The sequence below is a fragment of the Helianthus annuus genome, chromosome 2 (assembly GCF_002127325.2).
Source record: "Helianthus annuus cultivar XRQ/B chromosome 2, HanXRQr2.0-SUNRISE, whole genome shotgun sequence".
NCBI lineage: Eukaryota > Viridiplantae > Streptophyta > Magnoliopsida > Asterales > Asteraceae > Helianthus > Helianthus annuus.
The window spans coordinates 31,219,361-31,246,588 of record NC_035434.2 but is presented as its reverse complement, the minus strand read 5'-3'; the positions used below and the strand labels follow the sequence as shown (position 1 = coordinate 31,246,588).

Sequence of the window (27,228 nt, the reverse complement as noted above, 5' to 3'; positions counted from 1 at the left end):
GAGTGGTGGTGCACGATGGTGGTGGAAGGCGGAGGTGGTGGTGGTGGTGGTGGTGGAAGGGGGTTGTGGCGGTGATGCAGAGATATGGATTAGAGAGAGATAATGTTTGTTCAGTGTTTCAGTGTTTGTTTAGAAAAAGAAAGAGATGGAGCTGAGATATATAACATTTTATTTTTTTCTTTAAGATGTTTGTTTAATAATAATAATAATAATAATAATAATAATAATAATAATAATAATAATAATAATAATAATAATAATAAGGTAAAATGACAATTATACCCTCATGCAAAAGGCACATGATCTGATTTAACATAAAAAGGTAATTTGGTTAGGGTTAAAGGACATATGTTGAATTTTTAAACATAAAGAACAAAACTTTTTAATTTTAAACATAAAGGACACCGCTTGCAAAAAGGCATAAAGATAAAGGACAAAACTTACAATTCACTCATAAAACTATGTACATAATCGTATAAGAAAACACTATTGTGTATCAGTGCTTGAGAATGACAAAATAAAACAAATAATGCCTATATGTTTTGCAAAAAAAAAAAAAAAAGTAAGTTGGAGGATGAAAAAATCCAAAAAGAAAAAAAAAAGTACTTAAATCATCCTCTATTTGGTTATCCCCAATCACTATCTAAAACAGTAAAACTTGATGATATTTAACACGTAAGTGCATAACAAAACCAACCACATTACTACCATTGTGTAAACCCAAGCAAATCCAAAATACGATACTGAAACAACTAACCACCTTTTATTATCTAGTTTTTTTTTTTTTTTTTTAAAGGTTTTAAACAATAGTCTCAACCTTCCCAAACATATGTAATAAGAAGCTAGATAAAGATAAGAACATGCAGCATGGGTTATAGATGATAATTTAGTTGAGAAAGTCCTTCATTGTATCATCATGATGATCCCTTTTCATCTTGTATGCCTCCGTGTCGTCTGATATCACTTGGTCATCCACTTATAACATTATATTTGCGTTTTCGTTCATCTTTCTCTTTTTTCATCCTCTTGTCCTCCTACACAGATCACCAGCAATCATCAAGAATGAGCTAAACCATTATATGCATTTAACAACTTATTAAAGAAATCATAAATTTATATAAAAGATACATTTTAACAAACTAACCAACACAAATGCATCAACATGAGGATCTAAAATCTATAAGCAAAATAATTTTGACATCTCTGATAAACTTACCTTCTTAGGTGTTTCAACAAGTTTCTATTGATCCAAAACCAAATCATCTGGTATGTATGTTCCCCATGTGGCATGTTGTTTCTCTTCCGTTGGAGCAATTACATCTTATGATACAAACTCATGTTATTACCAAGTAAAGGGGTTGGTTTCGGTACAAACCATATTTATCCTACAAACTGTAAGAAAAGATTGTAGCACTTAAAAAAGTTAAATTAGCACATACTAAAACAACACATACATAAAAGTAGCACTTTAATTTAAAATATATTAGCACATGAAAATTAATCAAGATAATTGATTTTAGCACATATATGAAATGATATCGGTACTTTCTTTATCAGCACATTGAAAACAAAATAAAGAATTAATTGCTTGTTATCATAATTATAAATAATTCAAGATAATTGATATTATTTAGGTTATCATTTTACCATTTCTCTATAATTGGTTGGATGCTACATATCACTTTTTAGATGATTCTTACAGTTTGTATACGAAATGTGGTTTGTATTTAATCCTACTCCACCAACTAAAATCATTAAAATTGAACAAAGAACATCAAAAGATGAGATATGCAATGTGGGAGGGGGAGGTCAAACCTTCAGTGGCCTCTTTACGGGCAATATTTGCCTTCCTAAGGTTTGTTGCTGCCTCAGCAACCTCGATTCGAGCAACTCTTATACAGTAAGGGGGAGCGGGGCACAATCGGTGACCCAGTGCGGGGACCATTGTTGCCGATCGGGGTGGTGCCGCCATCCAGGCGGTGAGCCAAATCGGGGGGAGGGGGGGGGGAGACACCGAAGAAGGTAGGAGAGAGAAGGTGGGGCCACCCTCATTTTCAACCAATGCAAACTTTTTTTTTTTGAATAAAAAAACAATTCCTCTAAGAGGGGAGTGCCGCCATCAAATTGGGGTGCGAGGGGAGTTTAAGAGGGGAGTTGACGTGACATAACCTGATTGGGTGTGCGTAAAATAGGGGACTCCCCTAAAAGGGGAGTGCCCCTCTCACCCTAATTGTTTCATACAATCTGCTTACAACATCTATAACCCCAATGATGACCCTTCCACCATGAACCCCAAACAACCGTGTGGTTATTAATGTAAACATCCTCTTCATATTTGCTATTGGGAATGGCCATTCTTGTCCCTTGATAACCCTACCGACACTATCATACTCAATTTCTCTCTCACATTCACCCAATACTAGCTCTCTTGGAAGTGGGTCTTCAGCGGCTGCATTCCCGTATTCCTCCAAAATCGTCTCCTTAAATTTAGATTTCAATTTTTTTTTTTGTTAATCTTGTAATTTTTAACAACAATTCAGCTTGTGAAGGAGCAGCTTGCATGTACACATCATTCCCCTTGTCAAATGTTTTCCAAGCATGTATATTTAGCTACTTAAACTCCAAAGCTTGATCACTTACTCTATTTTGATTATCCCCAGCATAGAACTTCTCATTCGGATCCTTTTGATTATGGATTATACTTTTGGACTTCATACATTTCTTAACTTGTACCCATACACATAGCATGAATAGACTAACCTTAAAACCCGATTTCAGCAGGAAAACTCGAACCATGCGGACCAGGTATTCAGAAAATAAGACCGGGTATGAGAGTGAAAAAAAATATTCAACAGATGTGGGATGAGTATAGGATTAGGTGATACCCGACCCAATTACCCGAATTATATACCTGTTTACCCGAAAAAAATAATTTTATTTTCTGTCATCCCCATTTTAGTAATACATCGTTCTAGTAACTTCATTACCTGGACAATAAACTTTTATTTTGAGGCATATTTTTTATGTTATATATATATGCTATGAAATATGTAATTCTCTTTTGAGATTTATATCATAATTTCATATTCTAAATATTTCAAATATTTTATGGTTAATATGATATGTATGTAATCTAACATATTTCAATTTATTGTAGATTTTAAAAACATAAAGTTATATGATAAATATAGATGAAAGAAAAAAAAATACTCGAAAATCTCAACGTATATTTTTTTAATAATGAGTACGCCTAATACGAGTGAGTAAACCTGATACTATATGGATAATTACCCAATCAATACCTCATTGATATTAGATATCAGATATAAGATATACTTTACAAACGGGTATAAAGCTGAAATTAGTCACTCTCAGCATGTTGTGATCCCTACGCTCTTTTATGATATCTGGATGAGTTGTTATAAACTTACATTATATAATTTTCATTCATCAAAAATAATAATATCTTTGTTTATTTTAATATTTTATGTAATTTGGAGGGTATATCTATTATTATGTAGATAAGGTATAGTGGCACCTTGAGCCCTACCCCTATAACTAAAAGACATCCTTGTTGAAGTACAAAAACAAATAATACATCTGGCACTTCGTTTTGCCCCACCTTTTCCTTTTTTAGATGCACTTAAAATGTAGGCCACGCAAACTTTTTCATGTGCAACCTGATTACATATCAAGTCATTATATTTCCTTGTCGTAAAAACAACAACCAATTTAAATGATTTAAGCAATACAATATTATTAAATGATTTAAACAAATGTTTAAACTAAAATTATAGGTTTGTTTAGTATGAGTAAATGGAATGAACAACTGACTAGAATGGAAAGGGAATTGAATGAACAAGGGAACGAAATAGGTCATTAGTGTTTTATGGTCCTCTTTGGTTCCCTATAAGAATGAAATAAATCATTATTTTCTATTGTTTGATAGGTGGAAAAGACAAAAGAATTCAATACAATTCATAAAAATGACAAAAATATCCCTATCTCTATCTCGAATAAAGAAAATATATACCAATTTTCACAATTTACCATATCGGATGTGGTTTTGTAGATCTTCATGGAGCATCATGGGATTTGATATGTCATATTATAACCTAAAGTGTTAAATTGTGTTGTAGAGAGTCCTACAGGGGCGGACCTATAGTGTTACAAGGTGTAACCTTCGTTGCCCGTTGATGCTCTGACGATAGTGTAAATTTTGGAAAAAATAATGTTATTTCGATTTTGTTACCTTTTTTAAAGCGTTACCCCTATGCGCACTTTCTAGATCCGCCAATAGAGTCCTAACATGTCATAATAAGTTATTATACTCATACATGTCTTAATGGATTATAGTGGGTCTTAAATGTCATGCTAGATCCTTATGGAGTATTATAGGCCTAAAGAAGCCATATTAGGCCTTGAAGGGTTATACAATGTAGTAAGGAGTCCTAATAGACTGTTATGAGCTAAATGGATAAACATGTCTTAATATATCATATTGGATATTAAAGTCATGAAAGATCTTAATAGGCCATACTACATCAAATTGAAGGGTTAAATTGTGTTGTAATTAGTTATTATGGATCGTAATATCATTTACTAATGGGTCATATTGAGTATTAGGAGTCATTATAGATTTTATATAGATGGACCTTAATTCGTTATATTAGGTTTTAAACGTGAGATTGTTTTGTAATAGTTATAAAAGCTCGTAATATATATATAAAAGGCTGCATAAGTTATACTTAATCGTACATCTTATAATAGACTATATTGGGTCTTAAGAGTGAAATAGATCTTAATGTAGCGTTATGGGACTTAATACATACATAAATAGGCTTTAAAGTGTTACATTATGTAGTTACGTGTGATAATAGGTAGGTTTTAAGCGTTAAATTGTGCTTTTATGTGTCATAATAGGCTGTATTAAGGGTTTTTTTTTTTTTTTTTTTTTTTTTTTTTTTTTTTAGAGCATAAACATCCGAATGGACCATATGGATAATAAGAGTTGCTATATATCTTAATGGAGTAAGGCCTTAGGCATGTTGGGATAACAATGAGTTTAGTATTGATTATTATACATAATATCCTTAGTCTTGATATGATTGAAATTACAGACTTGTGTTATTAAGTTGTTGATTAAGGATGTGCATATCCCTATACATTTAATGTAAGAATCCAGCCTGTTGATTATTACAGGATACAAACATAATTTGGACGAACAGTATCAATAATGAAGATTAGAGATTACTTTCATCAAGTGTAAAGATTGAAGATCATTTGCATCATCTGATTGAAGATTGAGGATCGTCTATATCAATAAAATAAATATCGTGGTTCATAAACAACAAATGTGATGAAGTTTGAGCTTACAGAGATCAAATTATGAACAACGACAAAGATACACAAAGATCAAAGCCTAACTGTCAACCGAATCAATTGGAATCCTAGATAGGTTACAAAAATGGTTTTCATATAACCTAAATAAATTTTTTAAAAAAATCTCATTTTTATGTAACTATGGTGATTTCCCAAGATATTTTATAAAACCTCAAGTTAAGTTTATAAAATTAGAGATACGTATTTCGGTACAAGTACTGAAAAATACTCGATATCGTATAGATTAAAATTCGGTACAAATTTGGTACCAACTATTTGGCGTTTTTGAGATCGGTATTTTCGGTTCGGTATGGTACCAGTATTTTACTGATTTTTATCTTGAAATATCGTACCGTATAATACCGATCATTTTTTGTACCGATACCGGTACCCACATTTGACGAACTTTGGGATCAATATTTTTGGTACTAATACATTCGGTATCGGTCTCGAGTACATCCCTATATAAAACCCATAAGTCTTACAAAATCTGTTAAATTGGTTTTTTGAATTTGAAATTGGATGGATGGAATCCAATAAATTTTGAGTGAATTTAAATTGAATTCATCTTGAAGGAACAAAAGGAAAGTTTTCTATACTTATTTTTTACTTTATTTCATGCAATCAAGTCAAATGTGCTTCAAAATCTGGATAAAAAGTGTAAAAATGGATTAGGATGGAAGGATGTAACTACAAATAACATTCACAACATTAAACAATAGTATAAGTGTTTTCTAGGCGATCCAAGGTCGATGGATCGACCATAAAATATGGGCCGATTTCTCATGTTGTGTTTTTGTGTTGTGCCTATAAATATAAGTCTTCTCATCCGTTCTGACTTACCGCTTTTGCTCTAAACTTTTTCAAATACATATCTAAATGATATCTCTCTAGTTCCGTTTAGATGGAGTCATCAAATTAAAGAGAGAATCAAGATTAAAGATCAAAGAGCAAAATAGAAAAGTTATGTAACAACTTCCCATCTTTCTAATCTTGTATTGTTGTTGATTTGTGAGCACTATTATTATGATTAAGAGTTACTTGTGAGGGGTCTTACTAACCTTGTTAGTTATTTGTGAGAGATGTGATCATACCTTGGATTAGTGAAATGTTGTTAGGTGATCGCTACCTTGCTTAGTGAAACTCTTGTACAGATGATCTCTTTTGTTTAAGAGAAATGAATAGTGAAGCAACTCTTGACTGGAGAATCAGGGAGATGATGTAGAGTGGATTAGTTAACATCCACTTGAACAACTATAAATCGGTTTTGTCATTCTCTCTTTAAACTCTTTACTTACTTGAATTATGTTGTTGTTGGGTTTCAAACAAGTGACAAACCTTCATCATTAGATTTTTAACCAAGCAAGTTCTAAGGTAAGCATATTCACCATCCTCTAGTTTTCAACATGTCCTTTAAGAGTAAAATTGTGATGAGTCATAGTACATTGTACCAAATTATAATAGATAATGCAAGTCTTAATGGTCATATTTGGAGATCTTTCGGTAATCACCGACGAATTTCATTAAATAATAGTTTTTTAGTTACATGTTAGTAATTGTCGATAGATTAGAAATAAATATAATAAAATAATTTTTTGTAGGTTTTTTGGATCCAGAGGTACGTGATCCATGGTAATATGTTTATGTCAACTTTTTTTCTTTTGGATTTTATTGAATCCATAGGTGACTTGACTGTACTACTAGTGGTTTCTTTTGTCGATGCAAGTTTGTTTTCTAGTAGTGTTACATTTCTAGAGTGTATGTAGGATTCAAGACCCGTGGATTGTTTTAGGAGTGTTTTATAGTTTTAACATTATATGGAGTGAGTTGTTCTTGAGTTATTGTCTAGTAAGAAATTTCTTTTGATAAAAAGCATTGAAACATTATGACATAAAATCATAGGCTTAAGTTCGCCATTGGAATCTCATTCAGATAAGAACTCGGATTTTGATCGTCAACACTTTCGGACGTAAACTAAAGCGTTGGCCAAAATGTGAACTTGATAAATCTCGATCATTACATGTCCAAACCATAGATCTAAAAACTCTAAGGATCACCGATCTTAATAGGTCATATGAATATTAAGAGTCATAGATCTATCTTAATTAATCATGATATGCTTTGACACATTGCATTATTTCCTAATGATTTAATTGAATTGTACTGGGTTGAAGGGGTATTGTCCCAAAAACCTCGCGCAGGCGCATTGGACCATACCACAACCCTGTCCTAAAACACCTTGAGTAAAGACCCTGCGCGGCTGCGCAGCAGTTCTGAACTAAAATAAAAATAAACAATCTTCGATGATCGTGCGCCGGAGAAAGGGCGGAGACAACGTTCAACTAACACCCTTGCGCGGGCTCGCGCAAAGGTCAAGTTAGACTTGAAGACAAGATCCTAAACATCTCCGCGCACTGGGAATCAAGACTTAAACAGAAGTGTTTGTTCTGTTACAACAGAATGGACACGTGGAAAGGGCAAAAAGGATTACAGCTGTAGATCTTCTAGAAGGTTATCAATGCTCATCGTACACAGCCATTTGGTTACAACTGAAAGGTGACGTGGCATAATCCTGGACGCTCATCTAAGTCACGATGATGGCACAAACTTGGAGAAGGATCAACACAAACCCACTTTCCACGTGGCACATCCCCAGCCGTCGATCACACTAACGATCTGTGTGCATAGATGCGACATTAGTAATTGATGGAAAATGGCATAACCACCAACGGGAAATACTTTCCGTTACTCTCTCTGTCACACTAGTTTCCCTCCAAAAACTACTATAAATAGAAGGTTGCAGGTATGATCTCACAAGTTACATTCACTTCACTTTTACTACTTCTTCTTATCCATCGAGATCTATACTTATTCTCACGCCGGAGGATGGTCATGGAGAGAACCCCATTCTCCCCGTGGCGAGTCTAACGGCTTTCTGTTTTGCAGAGATCACCGGAGAAGATGCTCAGTTAAACTGTTGGTGCATATTCTGTGACAACAGCTTAGATTTGGTATTTGGATATCTTGTAATTAGTTAAACGATAAACAATTAGCGGGTTTAGCTTTGTATTAGTGAAATAATAGAGTTTGGGCTAAACAAAACCCATATTGGGTCTAGGGGGGACGAATTGGGCCTTGCCCATGTAGGAAACCCTAGTCCAACTTGTAAACCTTGTGTTATATAAACAAGGTTAGGCTTTAGGGTTTAGGTTAAGATCTTGATTGATTGTAATCAGTTTGATAGTTAATCAATAAAGATCCGGTTTGAAAGTAAATTGCTGATTTCTGTTCCTACACTTTTTCTGCTTATTCTGATCAAGAGGATTCCGCACTCTTGATTAGATTGATAATTCTGTGAAAGATCCATACATCAAAGGGACCTACATAAACACCCCGAATCAAGCGAGAGGACTAACCCTTTTATGCAGAACTAAACCCCTGGTCCGATTGATTCCGGTCATTCGAACCACTGTTTCTTCATTGGCGCCCACCGATTTTTTCAATTTTCATTCTCATCTTCTCGTTTGATTCATTTCTTTGCATTTTCTGTTTTCCATGGCAGAAACTCTGTCGAATCGTCCACCAGGCCCTCGACCGACGAATTTTGCTCATGATCCTCGTGTCGAGGGGATTGTGGAAGAAGCATCCGATAATAACGATGTCCAGCACAACGGTAATCATCCGAATGATCCTGTTACACCGGGAGCACATCCCGAAATCCCGATAAGTTCGATTTTACCTCCTGGTGAAACTCCGATTTCATGGTACGTAAGATCTCAGGGTGCATTAAACGCAGTGTATGCACAACTCTGTGTACAGGCTGCTCAACCTGCAACTTAATCACGAAGATCTGCACCTCAGGTGCGAGCCCCGTCTGCACCACGTACATTGCACTACGATGCACCATCACGAATGTCCGTGGACGATACAGAAGTATACTCCAAATCTCCCACTAGGTACGAATCTACTCACTCTAAATCCAGGCGAAGAGATCACCGTGATGAACAGTATTCCCACAGACGTCAGTCAGTCCATTCTCGGTTGGGCCCGCGTTCTTACCAGAAGCGGGACACCCAAACCGATGAATATGACAGGACATATCAGGAAGGTGACAACACAAGCATTTTCAGTCGATTGCAAAGAGATCATGCAAACTACAAACTAAAAATCTGTGTGGTTTACAACCCGGACGCGGAGTATGATTACAATCTGATTTACCGACCAGCAGAAGCCGCGAAAAACTCAAAGTTTGTTAGCGAGATTGCTTTAGCTCCCTTTGATGTTGGGAAGTTCAACGGACTGTCAGATCCAGACGACCATCTACGCGTGTTCACCAGCGCAGGGTTAGTCGGAGGACGGAGATTACCCATGTGGTGCCATTTATTCGTCCAAACTTTGACAGACGCAACACGATTGTGGTTCGACAACTTACCAGTGGAAAAGTTAACATCCTGGGTTGATTTGCGGGAGAAGTTTCTGGTCCATTCCAGCCAACCACGCAGATCCGTTAGAGACTCGGCAGATGTAATGAACATCTGGAGGCGAGACGATGAAAGCTTGGAAGATTTCATAACAAGGTACAACAAAGAAGTGCTAGAAATCGGTGACGTACATGAGCATCTAATCCGCGCGCAATTCAAATACGCGGTAAGGTGTGATGATATGATTAAAGTCTTGTCAGGAACTGAAGGCCTGCCAAAAAGTTGGGAAATATTGATGGCTGCTACTAAAGTCTATGCTCAAACAAAGCTTAATTTAAGCTCCAACAGGCCACCACTACCACAGAACCGTCCACAAGACATGAGTGGGAACAGTGGTAGAAAATTCAAGAAAAATTGGAAGGACTCAACCTCAGGCGCATAATCATCCGATGACGCCCGCGCAACGGTTAACAAGCTAGCAGCACAAAAGGAGGCTAAACAAGAGAATCACGAAAGGCAGTGGACTCCTCTTACCAAGACGCCGGCAGAAGTGCTTAGCACTGAAGATTACCAATTCAAAACACCCCCGCCGATGAAAAACAAAAGAGGACAAGACCCGAACCTTTACTGCGAATATCACAAAAACAATGGCCACACCACAAACAACTGCATAAGTCTTCGCACAGGAATAGAGAAAGCACTAAAGAGTGGAGAACTCACCCACCTGGTTCAAAACGTGTGCAAAGACATCAAGCAGATCACGCGCGGGGATGAAGGGTCGAGCAACAAAAAAGCTAAACAAACTTAAGCCCAAGACAGATCAACGCGCATGCAATCATAGCTTTCCTTCATATTTGGTTAAGTTCTTCAACTTACCAACTTATGGCACAGGACTATTTGCATCCGCAGTAAATTAAGTCTCACTATTTACCCTAAAACAACTTTGTAACTCACGGCCTCTACGCCCTATCCAATCAATACAAAGTTCGTTACATTATTTCTGTGTTTATTACAAAATGCATGCAATTTCTTTTGGTAAGCACAAAAACACTATGGTAACCTAATACACGTCTCATGAACGGTCAGCGGTCACAAGTAACGCGCAGGGTCCAGCCCTACATTCACACATGAGCTTTATACCATCTTTATTCGCCTTACCTAAACAAAGTAATTGTACCCATGCAAGACATTGTAATTCAAACATATCATATATTTGAAACAGTTACTTGCGCAGCAAGCGCATTAACAAAAATTTACATGCACAACAGTGCATCAACAAGTTACTTTTGCAACAGCGCATTAATAAACCGTCAAAAGGGATCCACATCCCAAGTCTATTCAAACTACAAACGTTCAACAACCACAAAAGTACAAAGAACCTAATCTAGGTCTTCATCACCATCTCCTTCATCTGGAAACACTTCCTTTAATTGCGCCACAAAGTCATCAGCCTGGAGCGCAGCAGTGACGAGGTCCATCACGGGAAGACGTAAGTTATTATATTAAATTTTGGCAGCAGCATGAGCAGCTTCGGTATCAACTCCATGCGTGGCAGACCTGCTGGTATCCCAATCAACCTTCAATGCATTAGTAACATGCTGGGTACATTCTGCCTATCCTTGGGCGTATCCATCATTACGCGTAGTAACCAGCAGATGCGCAACAGTTTGATCCAACTCATTGGAGTTAAGGACAGAATTTGCATCCTGCGCAAGGCAACAAATAAGAGGATGCACAACAAGATCAAAATGTTGCAAAGAATTAACATACTTACATTTATAATCCCACGACATTTCATCCAGAGCATGTTATCCTTCAACGGTTCAACCAGACTCTCCGCCGTCACCCGAGCAGTTTCAGAGTTTTCTAACTTTTCTTCGGTTTCACTCAGGCGACGGGAGGTCTCAGCTTTTTCAACTCGCTCAAGCTGCAAATATTTTTTGGCAGATTTGAGCTCCGCTTTAATTTGTTCCTGATCAGATAATAAAGAGGTGAGTTCGTCTATCTCCTTATTCTTAAGGGCAAGAGTGGCGCAAATTTGTACCTCTCTTTGCTCACTCCTCTCTCGATGAGAACGGGCCTCATCGCGTGCCGCTTCAGCTTCTACATTCTCTTTCTTCAACCTCTCAATCTCCACATCCTGCTTCTTCGACTTCTCAATCTCTGCCTTAAGATTGTTGATGACATTGTGGAGACCCATTTTTTCATTATTGTCCTTCTCACAAATTTCTCTCCAACGTTTACGCTCTTCTAACAGTATGGCGGTTTCAGCTTCCGCTTTTCTTCTCCATCCCGCGGCAGACCACTCTTCGGTTTTCTGCTCACTTTCAAAGTTGGCTCGATCAGCCTCCAACTTAGCCCTCAGCAGGGCAACTCGGGCCTCCTCTTTAGAAGCCTTTTTCATGGATGCTTCAAAAGCAGTCAATTCTTTGTGCATACTACGCCACTCGCGCACTATACGGTGAGTAGTGGAAGTAAAGCTAGCAGCTTCCTCAAGGTAAGCATGATAAGACTGATCGTGAGAACGCTCTTCTTGAAACTTCACTTCACCAGGAGGAAAGGTACCCTGCAACCAATCATGGCAAACCTGCCAGTCTAAAAAAGTGTCGCCTTTCTTAAGTTTCCACACCGGTGCATGTATCTCAGAAGCTTTCTTCTCTGAGTAAGATGTATAATAATAATCCCCTGGAGTTTCCTCTGGGCGGATGGGAGAGTCTTCTTCATCATGGGCAAAAAAGCCTTGATCACCAACTGGGCTTCTCTCAACGTTTACAGGCGCAGAAGTAGCGGCAGAAGTAGGGATAGTTATCATAGGGTCTTCATGAATGGATTTCCCTTTCTCTTGCTCACTCGTCACAACTTCAGGAGACTTAGGCTGAGTAACATCAACATCCGCAGCCTCCGTTTCCACAACCTTCTCCGCTTCCAGCTCAACCTCAACAGGTTTCTCAACTTCTTCAGGATTTTCCACCTCAACAACCTTCTCTACCTCCGTTTCAAAAGCTTTTGTACCTTCTAGCTGCTCCTTAATAGATGCGCAAGGTGACGAAGAAGGGAGATCATCATTAAAAACAGATGATGGCTCCGCGCAAACAGAAGGAATAGGCTTTTCTGCAAGAACAAAGGCCATATCAACATATAGTACGAGTAAACAACAGCTAAAGCAAATACTCACCTGGGGGAGGCTTTGTAATAAAGGCATCCAGATTGCCTCTTTTGCCAATTTTCCTTTTTTGCACCTTCTTAGAAGGCTGCGCCATAACCTTAACTTCAATCTGCTTCCTTTTTACCACCTTCGTTCTCAGTAAAGGCTCCGGACATCACTCCAAATCAATGGGATCATCAGGATTCGATGCTGGGATATCCACAGTATCCCCAGGCTCCGCTTTTGGTTTTCTTACAACTACAGACGCAAGTCCTTCCAATGTGTCAGACTGTAACACCACGTAAAAACGTGTCCAATTATACATAAACACGTGTCCTAAACGCCGGTTATGCGAAAGATGGAGTTTAAGGGACTAAAGTTGACAACGAGTGAAAATATGCAAACAAAAGGACTAAAAGTGTCAAAATGCCAATCTTGGGCCTCTGAATGACTACACGTGAAGAAAATATTCTTGAATGGGTGATTGATTGGGTATACGAAGCCGTTTGTAAAAATAATCGGAAGATTATAAATTACAAGGGTTAAAAGTGTCAATATGTCAATTCTGACCTCTGAGTGGCCTTTTAACGAAACCAAGACTTCGTAATACTCAATAATACTCCCGAGAATATGTGGTAAAAATTTCACGTAATTCCGAGATCGTTAAGCATGCTTTCCAAACTATGGGCCAAAAGTGTCAACTTGATGAAACTTGCATTTAGGAAGGAATTTAACGAACCCGAGCCTAATGAAGTTTGTTTATACCTCCTTGGGCCTCAAGAAATTAACTACAAGGGCCTTGATTGCCAAAAATGAAGTTAAAAAGGGGTTTAAACGAAGAGGGACTGAATCTGCCAACAAGGAAACTTGATTTACCAGTTAACCAGGTTCAGGCGGCCCGCGTAAGACACCCTTTAGGTCTTACGCGGCCCGCGAGGGACTGCCAGATACAGAAACTTGCTGCCAGGTGTGGGTTAACCTGTTACACCGCCTTAGCCTAGTTTTTAACGACTTAGGGGGCTGTAAGTCGGTTTATTTCAATAGCTAGGACACCTGGGGTGATCCCAGGGCCTCCTAAAACACCTGGAAGTAATCTAAATCCATGGAAATCACTATATAAGGAGAGCTGCTCTTGTGTTCTTGAACATCATTTGCAACAATTCAATTGTGGGACTTGCTCTGGAGCTCTCAGCAGTAACAAGAGGATTGCAAGTGTAGAAAAGATTGCTAGGACCATTAGTAAGCTTCTAATTACTTATTTAATTGTTTAATTTAGCTTAATTACTTAAAAGTCAAACTTAGTGTTTAATCAGTTTGACTTTCGTTTTAATTACATGTGGCTTAACCACTGATCAAATTGAAAGTGGTTATGAAACCACATTAGTATAGGTGATTAACCCCTGAAAGGGTGTCTCCTAATTATCTCGTTTGACTGATTAAATGTCGGGTCAAAGTAGTTTGACAAAAAGTTAAACTGGACAGAAATGACAAAAATGATTTTAATTAATAAACCAAAGGTTCTAAATTACATTTTAACATTCTAATGGATTGGTAATGACTATCTAAACATGTTTTATCAGTCCTAATCCGACAATTAATAGTCTAAGGGAAGATTATAACCGAAAGTCGCAAAAGCTTGACTTTTGCTTTGACTTTCAGTTCTGACCCGTTAAAGCTTAATTCTTCAATGTTTTAAGCTTCCATTAGGACCACATTACATTGTAGTATAACCCTCTGAAGTTATATTGCATGGTGCCTAATCGTTTGTAAGATATGCTCTTAATCGTAATTATGCTCATTAATGCCTAAAACGCCCTTTTTACATAAAACCGAGATTTCTAGCAATATGAATGAACTAAAACCTTTTCTACTGATATTTGGACATGTCCCGAAAATTTGACATCAGTTTGAAGTCTAGAATGGGAGTTATGCTCAACAGCGTAATTAAGGAACTTTTAGTAATTAAAAGGCGTAATTAGCATAAATCCTATCTAAACCCGATTTTTGACACCAAACTTTCTACCTACTGATGTTAAATAATATTTTGGGATTTTTGAAGAATTTTTATTTATTTTTAGGTTGAGCATAACATAGGATTATAGCCTAATGCCGGTAACTACCGGTTTTACACTTTTCATCCATAAAATGAGTTTTACCTAACATTTTAATGCCAAACTTGTTGCTACTAATTTCATATGATAAATATAATATTTTGAGCTTTATAAACTAACCAAAATCTCAGATTTCCTACTTTTACCATAATAGCCCTTTAAATCGCATTTTAAGCGTTTTTAGCACCTAGTATGGGTCAAAACTATATTTTTCATATAAAACTCATAACCTACTGATGTTTTAAGCTAATTTACATAATATTACAGTAAGCTAAAGTTTTAAACTCAGAAACCTATTTTAGCCTTTAAAAGCCTATGTAAAATTACCAAAACGCCCCTACGGTGCATAATTGATTATAAAAGGTATATTTTTCATATATTAAGTATCCTACTGATGTAACTCATTAAAGTACATGTTTTTACTAATCTAATCAGACTTGGAACTCAGTTTTATAAATAAACTCTTTTATGAGCATTAAAATTACCAAAATACCCTTATGGGACTTATTTTGGTTTAAATTGCTTTTTGGGCATAAATGTTGATATACTACTGATGTATTAACATATTTTGAGCATAATAATGATTAAGACCTGTATTTAATTTATTTCGTTACCCGTTACGCATTTACGCGTCGGATCGGGTTACGTGACTAGTTTACGTAAAATAGCCGAAACGGGCTTAACCTTGTCATTAAATTCTCATTTTCCAGAATGTGTTTAGTTTACCCATATTACACAAGTATCCAAGCTTGTTGGGTCTAAATCACATTCTATGCCGATCTCCGCTTAATTTACCGTTTAGGTCCGTAAGGTTTCCTTCTAGCTAGCCGGTCTAAGTCTTTGACTTAAATAACGACCCGTTAGCATCCTAATAGATAAATTAAGCCTTCCATACAGATTTATAGCTTCCGGTAAAAAGTGCCTTTCAAGAACCTTGGGAATTTACTGCTACTACCAGGTAAATACTTTTAACTTATTTTCCTTATACGTGCTTGGGATACGGTATATTAATACCGCTTGGTCGGGTATGGGATTATTTTGTCGGATTGTGATTTAATAAATCCGCATGACCTGTTTTAATCTGTATTATTTGATAACATAAACATTTGGGGGTTAACGACCGTGTCCTGGATATCCTCGGCTCATTTAAATTATTAATGGCCACGACCTATGCACGGGGTGCAGGCATGCACCTGACAGATGCAAATGCTAACTATTAAATTACCCACAAGTTGGGGATAACTCCTCTGTGGGTTCTATAAGTGGTGAGTCAGTTAATCATGTCCGGCTTCCAAACCGGCCCCACTTGTATGACAAATATGTAAAGCTGCATACAAGATCTTAATAAAGATTGTCCCAAGTTATAAAGGATTTGTGCCATGTGCATCTAAATCAATTTTCTTAAATGTTTTCAAAACGAGTTAGTTAAATTGTATTTACTAGTGTATACTGACGTATTTTCCTAAAGATTGAATTGACAGGTACTTATCGAAATAGGCTGGAGCTATAGGGTGTTGTAGAGGATCTTGCAAATCCCATAGATACCCGGAGTCTGTAGTTTATGATTCTTTGTACTTTATGATCCGCCTGTGGATCTTATTACATTCCAGTCTGTATTATTCATGTACTCGAACATCAATAGACAGTACGGTTTGTAATAGTTTATTTACCAGTCTTCCGCTGTGCTATATTATTGTGTGTGTTGACAATGATGATATCAACTACGTCACGATACTCCCCGCCGGGCCCACCGATAACACGTGGAATATTGGGGTGTGACACAGACACCACTATATAATCACACCAGGAGGCATAGAAACAACGCGTACCTTTCTTCTCTTCCCTAACACTCTTGGCCTCTGAAGATTGTGTCTTTGGCGCTTCAGTTTTCTTTGGCGCAGCAATAGGAACAGCCGGAACACGTTTTTTCTTCTCAGGGCCTATGCCTAGGTTAGTAAACTCACCTATTTAAAAGGAAATATTGTAATATTACCCCACGCGCAAAGACAACAAAAAGTAATATTGAAATATTGAAAAAAATTTAATTTAAAATGAACTTACCGGCACCAGTCGGAGGTTGCGCGGCCAGATCTTCATCCCGTGGAAGGGAAAAATTCTTTACTATCTGTAGATACCAGAGCTCTTCACCAGCACCCTTTGGGATGGTGGTCATCTTCCCTTTATCCCTCTTGTATGTAACCACATACAAAGAAACAACTACAGAGGGAGAAACAGTAACAAATTCATGATATTTACAAACAAGAAACAAATAGGTAAGAAAATTCCAAATCTTACTTTTATCATCTTCCATGTACACGGGCTTGTCTTCACGGTCCATCTTCCAATGAAGACTCATGACAGCAGCAACCAGGGCTCTCTCCGGAAGTTCAATAGACGGAACATCTTTCAGATCCTGATACCAAATCTTCGATTATGGAGTGTGTATGTTCTCTACCACAATGTCTTCTGTACCCCTAAAAGTCATTTTCATCGGAATCACGCCGGCTTTGATGAAGAAATATTTCGGTTTCCACTCGTGAAAGGATTTTGGAGGGTACAACAAGATTTTCTTCGCCGACGAACGTTGGGCAAAGGAATAAAAGCCCTGAGAGCAATGGAGTTGATAAAACACTCGGAAACGGTTAATCATCGGCTAAATATACATTGACCGGCAAAGGAATTCGTAGTGTCGGATCCGAACCATTCCGATGGGGTGTAGTTGAGAAATATGAAACTTGTAATACACAAGGATATCAAGGAAAAACCTCGTCACCGGTAATCGGAAGTTCCCTTCAGAGAAGTAATCCCAGAATAACGTAATGTAACCGGCCGGAGCCTGTGCCACCGTTTGCCCCTCTTCTGGGTAAATGGCACCCCAACTATCAGGAAATTTAAAATTCTGGACTAAACCATCAAAGGTTTCTTTGGACCACTTCAACGGTGGTACAACGGCAGACATTTCTTCTGAAGAATCCTCATGAAGTTCTCCGGTAGACATAAGGGAAATATTTGCAGGTTTCTTCAAAGGAAATTTGAAGAAGACGAAAAGAATTCAAGAACAAGTAATGAAAAGAAGACACTCAAGGGGTTTATATACCCATCGCTATTAATGCCCTCGAAAACCGCAATGGCCCCTTTTTTCAGGAAAACACGGTTATCAAAGCATCAGTGGCGAGTAGGGAAAAGCAAACAACTTCACGCACACGTGAAGGCCACGTTTGACGACGCACATTTAATGGATAACTGACATGTGACTGCCTGTCACCAAAACTGTCACATATCAACAGTCAGCACAATACCTTTCACCTAGCAAGAGTCAAATTTTTCAAAATTTGAAATCATGAGCATTTCAACTTGAAGAAACAAGTATCTTCCACAAAAAGATTCTTCATATTTCGGGCCAAAACAAGCCTGTTACTTCTCAAAGCAAAAAGCGCACACTTCATTTTTTATAGTCCATGCTCCACCTATTTGCATAGAAGCAACACTCGACTGGGGGACTTGAAGGGGTATGGTCCCAAAAACCTTGCGTAGGCGCATTGGACCATACCACAACCCTGTCCCAAAACACCTTGAATAAAGACCCTGTGTGGCTGCGCAGCAGTTCTAAACTAAGATAAAAATAAACAATCTTCGATTACCGTGCGCCGGAGAAAGTGCGGAGACAACGTTCAACTAACACCCTTGCGCGGGCTCGCGCAAAGGTCAAGTTAGACTTGAAGACAAGATCCTAAACATCTCCGTGCACCGGGAATCAAGACTTAAACAGAAGTGTTTGTTCTGTTACAACAGAATGGACACGTGGCAAGGGCAAAAAGGATTACAGCTATAGATCTTCTAGAAGGTTGTCAATGCTCATCGTGCACAGCCATTCAGTTACAACTAAAAGGAGATGTGGCATAATCCTCCACGCTCATCTAAGTCACGATAATGGCACTAACTTGGAGAAGGATCCACACAAACCCAGTTTCGACGTGGCACCTCCCCAGCCGTCGATCACACTCACGATCCGTGTGCATAGATACAACGTTAGTAATTGACGGAAAAGGGCATAACCACCAACGGAAAATACTTTTCGTTACTCTCTCCGTCACACCAGTTTCCCGCCAAAAACGGTTATAAATTGAAGGTTGCAGGTATGATCTCACAAGTTACATTCACTTCACTTTTACTACTTCTTCTCCATCGAAATCTATACTTATTCTCACGCCGGAGGGTGGCCACGGAGAGAACCCCCATTCTCCCCGTGGCGAGTCTAACGGCTGTCTATTTTGCAGAGATCACCGGAGAAGAAGCTCAATTAAACACCCCGAATCAAGCGAGAGGACTAACCCTTTTTATGCGGAACTAAACCCCGGGTCCGATTGATTCCGGTCATTTGAACCACTGTTTATAATAGAATATACATGTATTAATGCGACATAGTGGGTATTAGGAGTTATTATAGATCTTAGTGAAGCGCCAGGGTTGATAATGTGGCATATTATGCATAAAAATGTTAGATTGTATTACAAGGAGTTATAATAGGCCCTAATTTATTGGATGGGCAAAATTGTAAATTCATAGCCATGTTAAGACAATTTAACCCCGGGCATTAACTTAAATACCAATTTATTGGATTAATATTTAATGAAGTTGGATTAGTAATTAATTATCTATATCTATTATTATTATTATTATTATTATTATTATTATTATTATTATTATTATTATTATTATTATTATTATTATTATTATTATTATTATTATTATACAACTCTTTTTGGATAAAAGGGTAATTACCATGCAATACTGAAATGATATTATATTGGATTATAAAGTGAAAGTTTGAAATTTAAATCTTCATCATTCTAACCTAATGACAAATCACCTCATTCTCTTCAATGTAGTGGTTGTTTAACCTCCTAATAACCGACACCCTCATCTTATTTTTTTTTTCATTTTTCAAACCTTATTTAAATTCTATTATTGTAGTGAAAATTGTCACACCCCAAACACGTCGCAACGGAAATACAAACGTGGCGGTGACGGAGATTGGTACCCATAAGTGTCTTTAATGGACGATGCAATATAAATTTTTGGACATGAAACTTATATACAAGTTTAAAATTTAGTCTTTAAACATAAACAACAACCAGATTTTAGTTTGATCCTTATGGATCTTAGTACACACGGTCCTAAAAGTAGTTATAAAAGAGTTGTCCAAACAACCATTGCATCAAACAACCACAAGACAAGCAAGCCAAAATCCCGAGCTACCGGTAGATCTATCAACAATTCCACGCATGCAATATTTAATGATTAAAAATGGCTACGAATGCGCTCAGGGTGCCCCGCAATTAGTGGCACCCAAATGCCCCCTCAAATGGACAGTATATATAGCTACTAGAAAAAACAAATGTAATGTACGGTGTTACTCAGACACCGTCACTCCTGCGTTCTGCGTAGAAACGTCTTTTTATCAATTAAAATTATGTTTTCCTCCAAAAAATTTTATATCATACACATTTTCAAATCCATGTTTTCCATAAAAACATATCATATCATTTCCAAACCATATTTTCCACAAAAATATATTTTAGATTATTCAAGGCATAATTTGTACTAAACGTTTAATTATCCTTTATAAGGCGTATTCTTCCAGCAAAACAAAATATATATATATATATATATATATATATATATATATATATATATATATATAACAGTAAAAGAGAGGTCAGTGACACTCACCTTTGGGTGCGTTTTTATATTAGCGCAATCCCTCAAATTTGTCTACACGTTTTAATTTAAGTAGGAACGATTTATTAACCAATTATTCTACAAACAACTAAGTTTCTCAAGTACTTAGAATTTTCACACAACTTTGTGATTTTCATGAAAAGTCTTCATTTTGATTATTTTGGCATATTTTTATATATGTGTGTTCATATACATACATATATATAGGGAGGGGCTCATGCGAGAACCACCCTTATTGTGAGAACCTTAAGAACCAATGTGAACACAACCTAAAATAGCTAAAAAAACCTAACCCCAACCCCCCTAAAAAAACCTTACCCCCCCCCCCCAAAAAAAAAAAACCTAACCCCACAAGCTAAATGTAAAAAAAAAACCTAACCCCACCCCCCCCCCCCCCCCAAAAAAAAAAAAAACCTAAACCTCCCTCCCCCACCCCACAAGCTAAAATGCTTAAAACTAAACTCCCAAAAAAAATAAAAAAATCTAAAAAAATAAAAAAAAATCAAATTTTTTTTTTTGAATTTTTAATATTTTTTATGTTAAAATCGCTACTTTTAGAAGCCAAATTTTTTTTTTAATAAAAAAGAAAAAATTAAAAAAAAAAATTTTTTTTGCTTCGAAAAATAGCGATTTTTTTATAAAAAATATTAAAAAATTCAAATTTTTTTTTTTTTGTGATTTTTAGCTATTTTTAGGCATTTTTGGTGTGTTCACATTGGTTCTCGCGGTTCTCACAATAAGAGGTGGTTCTCGCATTATCTTCTCCCTATATATATATATATATATATATATATATATATATATATATAGGGGAAGGTTCATTGGGGAACACTAAAAAAGTGCGGAACAGCGGGGAACCGACTCAAACGAACTCCGATTGGACTCATTCCAGCGGCGTTGGAACCGGCTCGTCGAACCCTAACTAAGATCTCTAACCCTAAATCCTAACTCCTAAACTCTAAACCCTAAAGCTAAAAAATAAGGCTAAAATCTAAGTTAAACCGTAAAATCTAAACTATAAACCCTAAAAGCTAAACCCTAAAGGCTAAACCTAAAGCTAAACCGTAAAGCTAAACCCAAAAGCTAAACCCTAAACCCAAAAGCTAAACCCTAAACCCAAAAGCTAAACCCTAAAGCTAAACCCTATAGCTAAACCCTAAAGCTAAACCCTAAAAGCCAAACCCTAACATATATAGGGTTTAGGGGTTATGATTTAGGGTTTAGGGTTAAGAGATCCTAGTTAGGGTTCGACGAGCCGGTTCCAACGCCGCTGGAATGAGTCCAGTCGGAGTTCGTTTGAGTCGGTTCCCCACTGTTCCCCACTTTTTTAGTGTTCCCCAATGAACCTCACACTACATATATATATATATATATATATATATATATATATATATATATATACATATTTAAGATTTTTGCGAATTGAACGATGTTGATGGTGACACTCAATATGTTATATCCGTTATCACATCCATTTATATACAATATATCTACAATTTGCGCTTCGTAATATATTTACATAAATATGGATATATTCGACGTATATCGTATTTCACGTATTTCATCAAATTATAAATTTTATCATTTTTAAAGCATTTATATACAAAATAACTCATCAAGTTAACCTATGTATTATTTTCATGCTCGGCAAATACGTTAAATATTTAACGAAATTACCATTTTAATCGTACAAACGTACATGCATAGTCTTAACTCCTACTATCATGTCAACACTTTATATATCATATTACACATACTCATATTCACATATCACATTATAACACATAGAGTTCACCCTTGAACACCCGTTTTCGCGTACATTGAAATATGCGTATTTTAATGTTTTCAGAAACATTTTCGAGCGTCGAAAGTCACGTATGACTAGCCAAACACCAAAGATACTTAATATAAGTTAACATACTTATATTTATCATAAAAATATCAGTTTATAATCTGATTTAAAACACTTTTGCAAAAATCACTTTAAAAGCCGATTTTTACCGTTTTTAACGCATAGTATTGTACCGAACTTTACTTTATTATAACCATCCCAAATCGTCACGACTTCATATTTTAACACATTACATGTTATTTTTTTATATATATAAGTTGGTAATTTTTTAGTACATTCGTTATACACACACACATATATGTTGGTAGTTTTGTTAGAAGATTGGTAAATTTGGTATATATATGTTGGTAGTATGCTAATATACATATTGCGTTACTTGGTTTATGTTGGTAGTTTGCGAAATTTGATATACATAGGTTGGTAATTTTTTAGTACATTTGTTATACACACACACATATTGGTAGTTTTGTCAAAAGATTGGTAAATTTGGTATATATATGTTGGTAGTATGCGAATATGATATTATTGTAGGAATATGTTGCGGGCTTGTTCCAAAACCTGGTATCTGCGGATCAACTTCAACACTTTGTGACTTTGACTATCAAGGGAAAGCATGTAGTAGAGGAAGATGACGCTGAAGGTGACGACCATGATGGTGATGATGATATGATATAATTCTTACGTTGTAAGTAATTTTATGATGTTTATTTATGAAAACAAATGAATTTTAAGTAATTTTAAGTTGTTTGTATAATTTATATGCTTATGTAGTTAGTGTGTATCGTAAAACTGGAAATTGACAGGTTGGTTTTTGTAAAAATTTTGAAATTATTGAAAGGGCAAAAATAAACAAATAAATAAATAAATAAAAGAAAAGACTATTAGCGGCAAAAAAGTAAGCACTATTTGTCAACACGTATTAGCGACGAAAGCATTAGCGGCCACCTTTTAGCAGCCACGTGTCACCACTAACAATCAACAAGTATAAGCGACGACTTTTAGAACAATAGCTACCCGACTTTAGCAGCGATCTGTCGCTGCTATTGCTTTTAGCGGCGACATCGGGGACTTTAGCGGCAGTGGCGCAGCTTAGTGGGAACCGGAGGGTGCATCCCCTCCCCCCAATGTTCCGGTTAGAAGTGTAAAATTTCCTATTTTTGCAACTTTGATCACCGCTAAATAGGGCTGTAAACGAGCCGAGTCGAGCCGAGCTAGACCCAGCTTGAGCTCAGCTCGAACTCGATTCGAGCTGGCTCGGCTCGAGCTCAAATTTCAAATCGAGCTGAGATTTGAGGTTCGAGCTCGGCTCGATTAGAATTCGAGCTAGCTCGGCTCAGCTCGAACTAACAAAGAAACACACAATTTACTACTTAAAAATGAATTTACTACTTACAAAGCCCTTAAAAATGAATTTTTTCATAGACTAAGGGCCATAATTGACATTTAATTTAACCATATGGCTAAATATGCAAGTATGAATAGTTAATTCACTTTCTCTATTGTCTTTGCATTCTTTTATAGGGGAGATACTCTCTTAGTTTTTATTTTCTTAGCGATGTGGGACAAAAAAAATGAAGGATGTAAACCTTATCGAGCCAGCTCACGAGCTGAGCCAGGCCAAGCTCGAGCTCGGCTCGTTTACAAACCGAGCCAAGCCGAGCTGGCTCGTTTACAATCGAGTCAATTTCGAGCCGAGCTTTCTTCGAGCTTTTTTCGAGCGAGCTGCGAGCCACGAGTTTTTTGAACACCCCTACGGCTAAAACCTCTTTTCCCTGTAGTGAAAGTTATCAAACCCTAGATTCCTATGGTAACCTTATGGTGACATGAAAAACGACGTTCCTAGTCGACATAGAGTGGCCAAATCTAGTGGCATCTTTATAAGGAGAAAGGAGCCAAATGCTAAGAAAAAAAGTAGCTAAAAACCATAAGGGGCACTATTGGCAATGGAAGCATGTCATATCTCTACCCTACAACCCAAGAACATGTTTGTAAATAACTAACCAAATGATTCATCGTATATACACATTCATGTAAGAAATCATCAGTGTCTTTGATGAAACCCATGTTTTATTCTGCGTTTGGATATATATGGTTTAAAGATTGAATTATATTCAGTGGGTGATTGTCACAGGAATGATTTACTGATGGTAGGGTTTGGCTGATGGTTTGTCTATTATCACATGCTGCAACTTGCTAGTGTTGCCACCTTTTTAAACCATGTACACATTTTCATCAATTTATGGTTATTGGCTTATGTTTGATCTTAAATCTTAATCAACCATTGCAGTAAGTTAATTAAATTTGTGTACAACTTTTCTATCACATGTGTGATGTAATCAAGAAACAAGTTGATGACATTTGCCATTATTGGATGTAATCATGTAACAAACAGCCACCACAAGGTATAAATCTCTTTTTTGACTCAACTTGATGAATATGAAGAATATGAAGAAAGAGAAGCATATACACGTGAAAACGAAAGGCGAAAGATACAGGAAAATGTAACATCAGAGTATCATTGTCATCTTAATTTCCTTTTAAAGTTATGTTATTTATATTGCACTCCTTTCAGTTTCACAATATTATCCATAGCCCCTCAGGTTATACATAATCATTAATCACATACATATATAACAACCTCCTCCTTATATATATTTAGAGGAAAACCTTAGGTAGTGTTTGGTATGCAGGAATGAGATGTGGAATGGAATGGATGATTACGAGTGAATGAAGAAAAGAGTATTTGGTTGGTCAATGGAATGGAATCACCCATTCCAAAAGGCATTCCATTCCCTCAAAATCATTCCTTCCACCCCCCATGTTTTTTTTCCATTCCATCCCCTCTGGCACCATTCATCAACACCACAACTCCACCACTTTCGTCACAACCCACCACCACCACAACCCACCACCGACGCCATCGCCGCCACCCGCCATCACCTCACCTCGACAGCCACCGTCGCCGCCGCCACCCACTCGCCACCGTTATCACCCACAACCGCGACCAACCGTCAACGTCACTCGCCGCCGCCGCCCACCATCATCGTAGACGCCACCACCACCGCCACCACCGCCACCACCGCCACCACCATCCGCCGCCGCCGCCGCCACCCACCACCAACGCCCACTTTGTCGCCACCACCACTCGTCGTCACCGCCGCACCGCCACTCGCCGCCACCACCACCCATCGCTGCCGCCGACACCCACCACCGCCACCTATAACCACCCACAATCACTACCACCGACCACCACCACCACTCACCGCTGATTTTAATACTCCGTTTTTCTTGCCTACCAAACAATACACAATAATAATTCATTCCATTCACACATGGTAACCAAACAAGACATAGAATGGTAATGATCCATTGCATTCCTCGTCCATTCCATTACCTCATCCATTCCATTCATTCGTTGATTCCATTACCCCATACCAAACAGACCCTTAGGGTTTTCACTTGTCCTATTTCCCAAAACGGGGATGAAATTCAGCCAATTAATTACAAATAATGTAGGTAAAATTAATTCATTCTTTGTTAAACCTACTTTTCTTAGACCATGCGTAGTGGTAGAGAAAAATAATGCCCCCACCATGGGGCATTATTCGACACGTGTCATTCCAGTTAGCATGGGACGTTATTGCGAAAGTGGTGTAGTGGGAATAATACCTAATAATGCCCCTTCCAATCATTAAAAAAAAAAAAACAAAGAGATGGTGATTGGCTAGTCAAACTTAGACACATGCAAAAGATGGTGATTGTCAGACCATGCTCAACATTGATTGGTTAACCCAATATGTACATAGCGTTATAATTAAAACGTCGGCCACCATTGTTTGAATTTTTTAAAAAAAAAACGCCCCATGTAATGGGGGGAGGGGCGTTTTAAGGCGCTTTTTTTCAATTTAAAAAAAAAAAAAAAAACGCCCGACTACGGGTGGCCTTATAAATACTGTAAACTTGTATTGTCCGTCTTATAAGTATTTTTAAGCATCTTGATACTGTTAGGTCACAAACCCTTTGATATCCAATTTTATCATTAAGGGAGAATGGTGTGTGTACGCTAATGAAATTGGTTGTGAATATGGGGCCAGGAGAGGATTATTTCTATGTATCAAACTTAATATCTTTTTGTCCTTGCTTCACCTAATATGAGTGATGCTTGAAACACATATATTGCTTATATCTTTTTGTCTTTGATTCACCTAATTTGGTTGATGTGTGAAACACATATGTGTTATCCCTTTCAACTAATTAATTCACCCTATTTTAGTTACCTATCACGTTCTAGGGGTGACCAGAAAAAATTAACCGAATCAAAACAAACCAAAAATTTTAAGTATGGTTTCAGTTATACTTGCATCCATCACTGAAATAACCAAACTAAACCGAATTGATTAACCGAAACCGGTTGGTTAAGATACCTCGATAACTGAAAGATCGGTTTGAATTTGAGGGAGGCTCAAATGAACTAAGACCACCTGTAGTGGTTGCCCAAAGGGGCGTTTTTTTGTCCAAGATCACGCCCAATATAGCCCCTTTGCCACTACGCATGGGCGTGATTGGCTTTTTTTT

General features: G+C 37.3%; 1 protein-coding gene across 1 annotated transcript; it reads right to left on the bottom strand.

The window, feature by feature from the left end:
- Positions 1-11,416: 11,416 nt before the first annotated feature.
- On the bottom strand, positions 11,417-13,063 carry LOC110881002 (uncharacterized abhydrolase domain-containing protein DDB_G0269086-like). Its single transcript, XM_022129397.1, has 3 exons — positions 12,979-13,063; positions 11,578-12,914; positions 11,417-11,509 (listed from the first exon to the last, which is right to left on the bottom strand). The coding sequence occupies exons 1-3, from the start codon at positions 13,061-13,063 to the stop codon at positions 11,417-11,419; spliced, it is 1,515 nt and encodes a 504-aa protein (XP_021985089.1).
- Between the last annotated feature and the right edge of the window lie 14,165 nt (positions 13,064-27,228).

Coding starts and splice junctions, on each gene's coding strand:
- LOC110881002 (XM_022129397.1), bottom strand. CDS start 13,063: ATGGCGCAGCCTTCTAAGAAGGTGCAAAAAAGGAAAATTGGCAAAAGA. Junction 12,915..12,978: donor TATTACAAAGCCTCCCCCAG/GTGAGTATTTGC, acceptor TTGTTCTTGCAG/AAAAGCCTATTCCTTCTGTT. Junction 11,510..11,577: donor AATGTCGTGGGATTATAAAT/GTAAGTATGTTA, acceptor TGCCTTGCGCAG/GATGCAAATTCTGTCCTTAA.